This window comes from Solea senegalensis, unplaced genomic scaffold (assembly GCF_019176455.1).
Source record: "Solea senegalensis isolate Sse05_10M unplaced genomic scaffold, IFAPA_SoseM_1 scf7180000013955, whole genome shotgun sequence".
NCBI lineage: Eukaryota > Metazoa > Chordata > Actinopteri > Pleuronectiformes > Soleidae > Solea > Solea senegalensis.
In genome coordinates, this window is record NW_025320924.1 from 149,049 (window position 1) to 161,734 (window position 12,686).

The 12,686-nt window shown below is 38.4% G+C and overlaps 1 protein-coding gene across 1 annotated transcript; it reads left to right on the forward strand.

Moving 5' to 3' along the window:
• Positions 1 to 4,512: 4,512 nt before the first annotated feature.
• xab2 (XPA binding protein 2) lies at positions 4,513 to 12,443 on the forward strand. The gene is made up of 19 exons (XM_044015874.1): positions 4,513 to 4,672; positions 5,449 to 5,597; positions 5,822 to 5,945; positions 6,044 to 6,241; positions 6,586 to 6,720; positions 6,834 to 6,998; positions 7,119 to 7,263; positions 7,357 to 7,508; positions 8,209 to 8,328; positions 8,430 to 8,561; positions 9,058 to 9,189; positions 9,353 to 9,466; positions 9,562 to 9,724; positions 9,809 to 9,999; positions 10,136 to 10,258; positions 10,345 to 10,516; positions 10,653 to 10,779; positions 10,879 to 10,994; positions 11,708 to 12,443. The coding sequence occupies exons 1-19, from the start codon at positions 4,637 to 4,639 to the stop codon at positions 11,767 to 11,769; spliced, it is 2,556 nt and encodes an 851-aa protein (XP_043871809.1). The 5' UTR covers positions 4,513 to 4,636; the 3' UTR covers positions 11,770 to 12,443.
• Positions 12,444 to 12,686: the final 243 nt, after the last annotated feature.

A 12,686-nucleotide genomic window follows, 5' to 3' on the forward strand; every position in this document is an offset into this window, starting at 1 on the left:
TTTGGTCAAACATCCCTGTCATCGTCATATCCATCTTGTGACATTGCTGGTTTAGAATGCTTTTTTCTGTCCAAGATATAGTATTGCAGAAACCTCAAAATAGAATTGAAAAAAAGAAAAAAAATATTTTGTGAAAATACTCCAGCGAGCTTGAATTTTATTTTAAGAATTATATTAACAGTTTTATAAGAACGAACAGGCTAATAGAAGAGATTCCAATTTTATGACTACATATTAACATTTCATTTAACATATAATTTTTTTTTAAAAAACTATTTAATCTATTCATTTTTTGAGCTCTCCAACACTTTCCAACACACTGGCATTGAGTGTCAGTTTGCCAGCTTGTCCACATTTTGAATGCTGAAATTAATATAACAAATGTAAGTGAAATAACATCCAACTAATATCACTCATGCAGTAACAGTAATATTTGAACATGTTTTATCGAGAGGTTTGAATTTCTGCTCTAATAATTAATGAACTCATACACATTTAGATTCTGAGTTTCTTGAGATGCAAGAGCTTGTCTGTATTTACCCATGAAAATTAAACATGTCCCTAGCTTGGAATGGAACTTGGTGTTGGAGAAGCACGCAAGTACCACTGGTATATGGTTGCAGGACACTGGCACATCTTGTGATCCTCTAATAAAATTGAATGTAAGGCCGAGTCCATAAAGTTCAGTGAGTGTGACACCTTGCCTTAAAAGGACTCAAAATGTGTCTGTCATCGAGGCTGAGATAAGACCTATATTAAGTCCTGCTTGGATTTCAAAGATCTTTATCCTCAGGCTGCATTTTATTCTGAAGATATTGTTGCTGTCATGGAAACTCAGTGTCCTTGACAAACTATGCAAGTCTCATTTCAAGACACTGCTGGCAGTGGTTCAAAAATAAAGACATACTTAATCCTACACAAACAACTGTTTCAGAAAATTAACAGACTATACACATCACATTTAACCTTATAACTGTAAACATGAATTAAACCGTATTTGTCCATAGTATATCTACCATTCCCTTTACTAACACAGATACAATTATCTGTGTACCTGTGTTTAATTATACCAGCATGTAAATGTCTTCTACAATACACATTCAATACACATTCACATTCAAGCTGATCTATTCAGTTTTAATAAAAAAAATAATAACAATACATTGAAAACTGGTGCAAGCTAGTGATTAATACACTTGACCTTTATGGGCCTGGGGCAGTTATACCAGCTGTCAGTTGACCTGAAATGATTTTGTTTTGCAATGTGCAAACTTTTACAAAGCATTTGATTTGGTTGAACATTCATTCATATTAAAATATGAAGTAGTAACTATGCACCCAGCTTGTGAGCATGAGCTCTTCACACTTCTGCATTTTCCACTCAATTGCACCATCCCAGCTGTCCAATGGGGTGGTCTGTTCCACCATGATGATGATCGTTCTGTGCTGGCCGACCAGAGTACCATGTCTGGATGAAGGGAGGTTATTGCAATCTGCTGTCAGAACTTCAGTCAGTGACTGAGGTGCATTTTTAGTGCCTAATTACCTTCCATTTATAGCAAGGACCACTTCCTTCCCCTTGCCCTACAAGTCGATGATGGTATTGTTGGTTTGCACCATTTTCTTCCAGTCTGCAAGCCTTGATAACTTTAGCTGATTAATGCTGAATTGTTTTATTCAACACAAAGACACATTATGCATGATGCATTGCTGTGGCATCTTTTATGAAATGGGAGGAATTAAGTTTTATTGTGACGTGATTATGAAATATAACATAAACAAACTGTCTGTAAAACTATTGGATAGCAACCAGCAAGTTCTTTAATAGTCTGAGCTCCTAGGGGGCCTGCCCCTCTGTGGAGTGGGGTGGGACTAAATCATTTTGGTCAAGGGATGGCCGGGGTGTCACCGTGTGGTCCCGGCCTGGCCTGGATTGGCCCCTTCCCAGCACGGGATACGGCATTGCCAGTTGGGAGGCTGGCACCCTAAAGTCTGACTACTCCTGCTTGCCACTTGCGTACTGGGCAGAGGGGTCATTTTTGTTTAATTACTTTGGGAGTGCAGCATTGTTTTTAGTGGCTCTGTCTGTCTGTGTGTGCTTCTGCACTTGCTTGCAATATGAGCAACAAAGACTTTAGACTTCTTTAGGCTTCTTTAGACCCTGACGGATTCAAACACATAACCTTCTGATCTGGACTCAGACACTCTACCCTTGCGCCACAGAGTCTGTTACACATATAGGCCGACAGGGGCTTGTTCCGTGAATGGGGGGAAGTCTGCCATCTTTGATTGCCTTGTTGTTGATGTTATTACTGTCACAGCATGGCAACCTGTACTTTCTTTAGTGGACTCTCTGTCTCTCTCTCTCTCTCTCTTACTCTTATTCTTACTCTCTCTTACTCTCTCACTCTCTCTCTCTCTCTCTCTCTCTCTCTCTCTCTCTCTCTCTCTCTCACTATATCTCTCTCTCTCTCACTCTCTCACTCCTTTTTTCCCTTCCCCTTGTCTCCACTCCTCTTGAAGTTAAGAACCAGAAATTGATAGCAGTGAGACAGGTGCACTCAGTTTCACACAATGTGCTGCTAGGATACAAATGATTGATATGTTAAATTCAAGATGAGAGGTACCATATGCGTGAGACATTATGCTGGTTATTTCAAGTCTCAGCTGAAGCATCAGTCAGAAGTTTACTCATGAAGGGGAGAGACAGACAGAATCACAGCAGCAGATAGGAGTCATTTAACTTCGCCATTGAGATCTGAAGGATGCACCTGTGTGTCTGTGTGCTTATATGCACAGTCTAAACACACAGACACAATCTGTGTGTGACTAGCGTACTTTGCATCTTAGGTGGTTCTGATTGACTCAAATTACGTACATGTAGCTGTCTGTGTGCTTTTACAGATAAAGCAGCAAACAATGAGTGAGTGAGTGATTTCCACATCACCTATCACGCTATATCCACATTTCACACATTTTCATGTACTTGGAAGTGATATATAAACACAATTTTAATCCCACATAACTAACTGATTTAGAGAAATATGTTTGGTCCATCTTACATTAAGTGTATTTGAAGAGAAACCCTCTCAATTATGAGAGATTTACTTAGAGGTCTTGTATGTTACAGTTTTTCTCGATTGCTAAGACACATTTCTTGAAAGCTGCTCTCCTTTTCTCTAAACTGTGAACACAAACCCAATTTTCAAGCTACATTCACAAAACCTCCGACTCTTCTTGCAAAACCAAACTTTCACCTCAAAACAGTTCAATCTGTGCTCAAAACTGAACTATGTTGTCAAATCGTGCCCCAAGTCAATCAAAATTAAAAACACTACTGAACAGTCACTAAACACTACGTAGAAAAATAGAAAACACAATGCTCAGGACATGAAGCTGGAGAAATAAATGTTTATTGTTCACTTAGGCTAAATGCATGTTGCAAAACATAAAACCTGTGCGTTTAGCACTTGTACAATAAGACAAAAAACAGAAATCTTGTGCATTTACACGTAGCACAGGTAATTCATATACCTTTCACCGAGTGGAAGGTATATGAATTAGTTGGTGGTAATTGGTGGACACAGTGAATCTACTGCTGTTTGGTTGTACCCTTTGTCCACAACCAAACTGAGCATTTGGATCAGACAATAGGGTTTAGTGTTTTAGCAATTGAGAAAAATTGAGGTAAAATTGTCAATAAGGCAATCTGCCCTTGGTTTCAAAAAGACATGTACTTGTACACCTTCATGTTTGTCATACTGGTTTTCGTGCTAGAACAATTTGTTGAGGGAAGGTTTTGCTATTATCACCTAAATTCTGTATCGCTAATGAAGTTAGAGAGACATCCTTTAAAATGCTTCACTAACAAAACTCTTACCTACAGACTGGAAAGCTACAGCTTTTGTGGAGAACACAGAAATTGGACTTATAGTACCTGTATATGGAAAGAAGTACTGGACAAAAGATTGAAATCCAGGACAAGGACATTTTTCTTTATTTTGAAGATAATGGGAAAGAGAGAGAGATACTCTGTTTATTTTGTTCCGTTAATTGAGGGAAATTCCACATACACAAAAAGAAATGGATGGACTGCAAACACAGTCATCTAGATAACAAAATTGCATGTCATGTTGTTTTATTTTGTTTTATTTATTTGATTTGTACATGTATATCCCTGGCACTGACATTTTTTTTCATATATTACGTGTATAATTTTCAAAAAACAAATGGAGCTCTTGTCACATTGCCGTGGCCTGTGAGAGCTGTCTGGCTGTTTGAGAAGCGAGAGGTAGATTTTGGGCAACTGCAGATTAAGCATCTTGGAGAGTGTAGAAAATACACAGGGAAGGAGGAAGATTTTCTCACATCAGGCTGTGAATGACCATAACGTAAGAAGAAAGAGAACCTGAGGGTGGCAGTAATGCAACTACATGGATGCCAGCTGCCATGAAACACCGAAGAGGAAGAAGACCGCGGCGCTGTGACGGATATTGACAACATCCGGTTGACGAATGCGCAGTAAAGTGGATACAGCGCTGGCATAGCTAGAGTGTTAGCTAAAGCTCAAGTTTTGCTACTGTCTGGAATAGCCCGCTCCTTATTGTTATTATTGTTTATCCACTATAGACGAAGAATGCCTCCATTAAACGGAAAAGGCGATGTTATGTTTGTAAGTTTTCCACCGTTCCGACTTCTCCTTATCCTCTCTTAGGTATTGTTATTAGCAGCAGCACATGTTTGCTAAGAACGAGTATTGGCCAGCTAACTTTCGTTAATCGGTTAACGTTGTTATGGTACATATACTCTCAATGTGATTTGTAGTGAGAGCTGTCGTCTACATTTTAGAGATGATTGAAACATTTTTATCGGCAGGTATCGGCATCTTGGGACGTTGTGGGAACGTTACGTTGACTCGCTAACCTTAGCATTAGCACACGGTTCAAATCTCAAAAGGCTGCACATTAAGACAGTCCCTATGCACCTGAACCTAAATGGCATCAGTTATGATAAATAACTCAAAGTTTTCACCCTTATTTATACATGTTATATATATTTGGTAGGATGGCATGTTGTAAAGTTCCATCACGTATTAGTTTATTTATGTCAATTACAAATAGATGGATTTTTTTTCAAACTTTATTTTACCAGGCAAGTCATTAAGAACAATTTCTTATTTATACTGGCAGACTGGCAAAAGCCAAAGCCTCTTGAGGAAAGGGGATGAATGCCTGAAAATGAATATCAAATGTATATAAACAACAATACATCAATTTTTACAACACACTCACCACTGATCAATCACAGAAATATTGAAGCTTCACTTAAAATGAATCACAATAATCAAGTCTAATTACAAGTGCAATACCTCTCAGAAAAAGTAGATGTTTTCCATGTATTGTTAAGCCCTATTTTTAAGTTTTTTTTGGTATGATTTCTGTCTGTTAGGAAGAAGATGATCTACCCTATGAAGAGGAGATCATTCGGAACCCATACTCAGTCAAGTGCTGGATGCGATACATTGAATTCAAACAGAATGGAGCCAAATCCACCCTGAACATAATATATGAACGGGCTCTGAGAGAACTGCCTGGCAGGTTAGTCACTCACTATAATGACAATGTACAGCAAAGCAGGTAGCTAGATTTTTTTTTTTATTTCAGCCACATTAGTGTTTTGGTAATTTTATAGAAACATTTGTCAAAATTGGCCACAACCTAAAATGTGAACATTGTTATTGCAGATTTGTTGACATATCAAGTTTAAGATTTTGTGCCAAAATGATGCAACCTTGTTCTAACCATTTTGATCATGTTGTCAGTTACAAGCTGTGGTACAGTTATCTGAGAGAGAGGCGGAAACAAGTCAAAGGGAAATGCATCACTGATCCAGGCTTTGAAGAGGTCAATAATTGCCATGAAAGGGCATTGGTGTTCATGCATAAGGTAACACTAACTATAAAAATTTCTATCTGTTTCTAACATTATTCTATGATCTCTTGACTTTGTACTTGAACCTAATCATTTGTCTTTGTTTTATTTAGATGCCTAGAATATGGCTCGATTACTGCCAGTTCCTTGTGTCTCAGTGCAAGATCACACGAAGCCGGCGGACATTTGACCGTGCACTTAGAGCTCTTCCTGTTACACAGCATCCACGCATCTGGCCTCTTTATCTCCGCTTTGTCCAAAACCTGCCCCTACCCGAAACTGCCATCCGGGTGTATCGCAGGTATCTCAAGGTGAGAGCATGTGGAGTTGTACACAAACATTTTCCTTTGCCAGTTCACTTTCAGATATGTGAGGAGATTTCTGATGACATTGTTATTGTATTTGAACATTCTACTGAGAGCTTGAGGAAGGGATTTTGATATTTTCCAAAGAATAAAGAACTGCTGGATTTTTGTTGTTTTAGTCTAAAGAATATTAATAAATATGAATAAAACAATCAACTGAAAAGTCCCAGCATCATAATATATCTCGCTATCTGTCTAAATGTCTAGCTCTGTAGTTGTTAGAATTGTAAATATTTGTTTGTGGAAGAAATTATGTTGAAAATGTGCTGTCTGCTCTTGGTACCACACAGCTTTCTCCAGAGAATGCAGAGGAATACATTGACTACTTACGATCTGTTGGCCGTTTGGATGAAGCAGCTGTCCGACTAGCAGCTGTTGTCAATGATGAAAACTTTGTATCCAAAGAGGGCAAGTCCAACTATCAAGTAAGATATTATTCTCCTTATGTGCCTGATGTTTTATTCTTTTTGGTAAATGTTGAACTGGAAAGTTAATTAATCTTTTTTTCCCCAACATTTTTGTTCTTGGTCTTGGGCAGCTGTGGCATGAACTCTGTGACCTGATCTCCCAGAACCCTGATAAGGTGACCTCCTTGAATGTAGGAGCCATCATCCGAGGAGGCCTCACTCGCTTTACAGACCAACTTGGAAAACTTTGGTGCTCTTTAGCCGACTATTACATCAGGAGTGGTCACTTTGAGAAAGTGTGTTTGATCTGCATGGTTTTCAACTTTTTTCATTTCATAAAGCACTTTAAGTTAAGCTTCATTACATTTATTTCCTGTGTGCTGTTACAATCACTGATCGCGACTTTACTTTGTCAGGCCCGTGATGTGTATGAGGAAGCCATTCTTACAGTGGTCACAGTAAGAGATTTCACACAAGTGTTCGATAGCTATGCCCAATTTGAGGAGAGCATGATTGCTGCCAAGATGGAGACCACTGCTGAGATTGGGCAGGATGAAGATGGTTTGTGTTTGATTTATTTATATTAATACATCCACCAGGTGCCATGGCTTTCATGTTTCATGTCTGCTGTGCTCTTTTTACTGCCCATTCTAGAAGATATAGACCTGGAGCTCAGACTGGCCCGCTTTGAGCAGCTGATAGCTCGGCGACCCCTCCTCTTGAACAGTGTACTACTGAGGCAGAACCCCCATAATGTACATGAGTGGCACAAGAGGGTAAAACTGTATGAGGGTAATCCACGGCAGGTGAGAGTTGGTTTTTTTTGCATGCTGTAAGAACAGAGACAATCCAGTTGTAAATAAAGTAAATCAATTCTGTTAAATACATCTTTTATTCAGCACAACCTATAGGAAATCTGATTAAGTAATTTGTTTTTCATTTTCATCAATTATATAAACACATCACAACACAATCACATTCAATTTGTGAAATTTGCAATTATGTTACAATTCAAAGTTCGCTTTTAACGAAAAACAGTATATTTTGTGACTTTTGCAGAATTATTGCTACTCCCGTTTTTTTTAAAGTGTTATAAAACAAACCATGACTCAACAACACATAAGATGAAAAATGCATTTTGTGAAGCCTGAAGATGTGACCTATAAACGCCCATCTTCAGGATGTCCATATAAGGAGTTGTGTATCATTTCCCCGGCAATTTACCAAGAGTGCAACTGGGGCACAGATTCCTTCCGTGTGAGCACTATGGGTTAAAAAATATACACTTTTTATTTGTCCTTGGTGCAAACCTTTAGCAATGTCTCTCAGATTCACCTGCTGTTTTTTGCTAATCTCATGCAGAGTAGGTGTAGTTCTTTTGATTTGATGTCTCAAAATTTTTCTTTTAGAAATGTGGTGTGACAGCAGATGGTGTTTTTGTTCAATTAACAATGCAGCCTTTTTTCTTTGTAGTAAGTTCCCAATGACACCATCTTTACTTTACAGATTATCAACACTTACACTGAAGCAGTGCAGACTGTGGATCCAATGAAGGCCACAGGGAAGCCTCACTCTCTCTGGGTTTCCTTTGCCAAATTCTACGAAGAAAACGAGCAGTTGGATGATGTAAGTAAGACCTTCCACCGCGATATTTAAACAATCAAACAATTTGCTCTCGAGATCAGATGTTATTCTTCATGACTTATATTTACCTGACTGTCACTTAGGCCAGGACAATCTTCGAGAAGGCCACCAAGGTGAACTACAAGCAGGTGGATGACCTTGCTGCAGTGTGGTGTGAATATGGAGAAACAGAGCTTCGTCACGAGAACTATGAACAAGCACTGCGCATTTTAAGGGTGAGACCTGTTTCTGCAGGAATTATTAGGGCTTGGTGAAATAGTGATTAACACCAAGTGCATACTAGAAGTGTGTCTAAAAACAAATAATTAAATCAATGAATACATGTAGTTCACACACGTGTATTCGCGTGTATACTCTTCTATACACAAATGCATACATACAATCATTTAGTAGCAGCACTCTTATTATGTAGTAACATCTAGTGGCAGGACAGAGAAACTACAACATTAACCATTGTTTTCCTCCATGTGTTTTTAGAGCATATTTTCATACGGAATATCTGGTATCTGCTAGAGTTGACCATCACACTACATATTCATACGCAATAAGTGTTGTTTAAAAGTGTATGGAGGATAAAACCCTTGAGATCTTAATTTCAAGGGGGTCCTCAGTTGTTGTTGTTGTTGTTGTTGTTTTAATTTTGAGTGAAATTTTGACACATTTGTAAATGTATTAATCACTTCATTTTTTCCCTGACTGAAATGAAAATAGAAAGCTACAGCCATTCCATCTAAGAAAGCAGAGTACTTTGATGCGTCTGAGCCAGTCCAAAACAGGGTGTACAAGTCATTGAAGGTCTGGTCTATGCTGGCCGACTTGGAGGAGAGTCTTGGCACATTCCAGGTATGATCGCTACTGTATATGCTAGTGCACTTTCAGTATCATGAACCACTGAACTGTAGGAGGTTCATATTAAAACCATATATTTTATATTGGTCCTAAAATCTTCATCTCTGCTTGATGTTGATAGTTGATTTTAATTTTCTATACTTCTTTTTCTCCTCAGTCTACAAAAGCAGTTTATGACCGCATTATTGACCTTCGCATTGCAACACCACAGATCATCATTAATTATGCCATGTTTCTTGAGGAGCACAACTACTTTGAGGAAAGCTTCAAGGTAATACTACCACACAAATGAAAAAACTTCATTTTCAGTGTGTTTGTGTAGCTCTGATTTTAACAATTCTTTGATGTTTCTGCTAACCATTTTAGGCATATGAGCGAGGCATCGCTCTCTTCAGGTGGCCAAATGTGTATGACATCTGGAACACTTACCTCACCAAGTTCATTGATCGTTATGGTGGTAAGAAGCTGGAGAGAGCAAGGGATTTATTCGAACAAGCCCTGGATGGCTGTCCTGCCAAGTTTGCCAAGAGTAAGTAGTATTGTTAAAAGGAGATCGACAACTTTTGCATTTCTTAACCACAAATATTTTATTCTACTATGCTTTTCTTTTTAGCTATTTACCTGTTGTATGCCAAATTGGAGGAGGAGTATGGATTGGCAAGGCATGCCATGGCTGTATATGAAAGAGCGACACAGGCAGTAGAAACAGTGGAGAGACATCACATGTTCAATATCTACATCAAGAGAGCGGCTGAAATTTATGGTGTCACCTATACCAGAGCAATTTACCAGAAATCTATTGAGGTATAAAAATATTGATCTTTGTGCTAAACTGTAAACAATAGTCTAATTTTCTTTAGTTGTAGTTTAATGGAAAATTTAAACATACTAGTCGGCACTGAAATTAATAAAATATGAATTGTAATTCCGTATTAACCAGGTCCTTCCTGATGAGCATGCGAGGGACATGTGCCTTCGATTTGCTGACATGGAGAGTAAACTGGGTGAGATTGATCGGGCCAGAGCAATCTACTCCTACTGCTCCCAGATCTGTGACCCAAGGGTGAGACACCTCCATCAATTACCTTCTCAGTCAGATGTACCATCGATGATGTTCAGATATTTCATAATTCCTCTTTGACCTTTTAGGTGACGGCTAATTTCTGGCAAGCCTGGAAAGAATTTGAAATCCGCCACGGAAATGAGGACACCATTAGAGAAATGCTGAGGATCAAACGCAGTGTCCAGGCCACATATAATACCCAGGTCAACTTTATGACCTCTCAGATGATGAAGGCCACATCAAGTGCCACAGGCACAGGTGAGTGTCCTTGCACAGGAATATAGTTTGTGGACTAAATAGTATATGGGGTTGCCACATGTGCTATATATTTGCCTCAAATCCTAACGGTGCACACTAAACATTCACAAAAATTGATTGACTAACTTTTTTCCAGTGTCAGATCTTGCTCCTGGCCAGATGGGAATTGATGACATGAAGATGTTGGAGCAGAAAGCTCAACAGCTTGCTGCAGAAGCTGAAAGGGACAAACCCAAGCCCAAAGAGAAGATTCTGTTTGTTAGGTTTGTATCTGTGGAAAATTGTACATTTTACAAAATTGAATGCCTTTTTCCAAAGTAAATTGATCACATTGGCCATATTATCCCTATGTGCTTGTGTAGGAGTGACACTTCTCGCAGTGAGTTGGCCCAGCTTTCCAAACAAGCCAATCCTGATGAGATCGACATTGATGATGATGATGATGACGAGGACGACAACAAAGACCAAGGACCGGAAGGTGAGTGACGGAACATGCCTAGCATGTAGGGCTATCAACCAAAAAATTCTTGGTCGACTGAAGCCCTGCACCTGCAGTTATAAAACGAATCAACGTCTATTAGACTAAAACATTTAAATATGCCAATTTTAATATGTTCATATACTCAAAACGGACGGAGCAACATAACGCAGACAAGTTAGCTTACCGTTTTTATATGATATACCATGTTTGTAGTCCAGCTGTGATATGCAAACTGTTGCTGACAAACTTTGCATTTGATTTTTTTCCCTCCCATCTATTTTTGTAAAATACTGCAACACTACCGATGTCTTTGACATGGATGTTAGAGGAGGTCTGATTGTAGCCTAAAATGAAAAGCTCAAAATTAAATAAAACTACAAGACCTATCAAGAATCTATCTGTCTCTTGTGGGTTGGGCTAATCCAAAATACTGAAAACAAGGGGGCTGTTCTCTGAAGACACGTTGTTACCTGTGAAACAGGGGTGCTCTGTAAACACCCCCATTGGCACTTGGTTCATTCCTCATGAAATCAAATTAACCATAGATTGTATGAAATTAACACGGCAAAAAGTCAACCAATCAGAATTTGAGTTGAACCAGAACGTATCGACTCATAAATCGACCAGTCGACTGGGACTACTAGCATGTTACAGATATGTTTATCTATTATTATCAAGAAATAATTCTCTTATCCTCTTGATCTTTACAGAGGTACAGCTTGAACAGAAGAGTGTCCCTACAGCTGTCTTTGGAGGCCTGAAAGATGACTGAGAGATACCGTTACCTACTGTAAAGATGTGGTCTTTGGATTTTTCTTGAAGTTGTTGAAAAGACAAGATTTTTAGGTTTTTGTAAATATTGATTTGTATCCACTTTATATTATAGAAGCTGATGTCTGTGAGATTGTCTTAGTGGCAATGTTTGTGCCTTCTGTAAACTTTCTTTGGATTTCTATAGTTCAGTATAGAGAGAAACATTCCTCATAGTTTTGGCCACAAGGTGTCAGCCTCTCTCACATTTGGCTCAAACTACTTGCAGTTGAGCAGTTTTCTCTAATGAAATGATCATGTGGTTTTCATGTTAACTTTTTTTCTTCTTTTTTTTACTGTGTTTCCAAACAATATTTGTAAAAGAATGAATGGTGAAAGACTTTGGTAGACTTATTAAATATCAGAGCATTCTCTCTGATAGGAACCTCTGCCCTAAAAACAAAGGGGAGGAGCAAATATTCAACCGGCAACATTCATTTGAAAGTGTAGCTGAGCATTCATGCTTCATGTTGTTGGCTTGAGGATCACTAGGTGTGTCCTACAAAGACTAGTGTTTCTGAAAAGATTTCATAAATAATAAAGTCATGCTATATTTGTATGTTTTATATTTTATTTTAAGTACTCACAAAAGTACCCTTTGTATAAGTGATTGAGTAAAATGAGTGCTGCATAAAACTTCTCTGTCTTCACTAAAGCTGCAGAAATAAGGTTGTAGGTGTTCACTATGTTTAACAAAGTTTAATTAAAATGGGTACTAAGAATGTAAGTCTAACAACTTAATGGTTATATAAACACCCATTATCCAGACATGACTAAACAGTAACATTGTGTTCCAGTAATACTTCTTCAGCCCATGCATTCTAGAAGCTACTGATCTACTTCAGTGCTCGACGGGGAAAGGCTATGCTTTTAATCCTT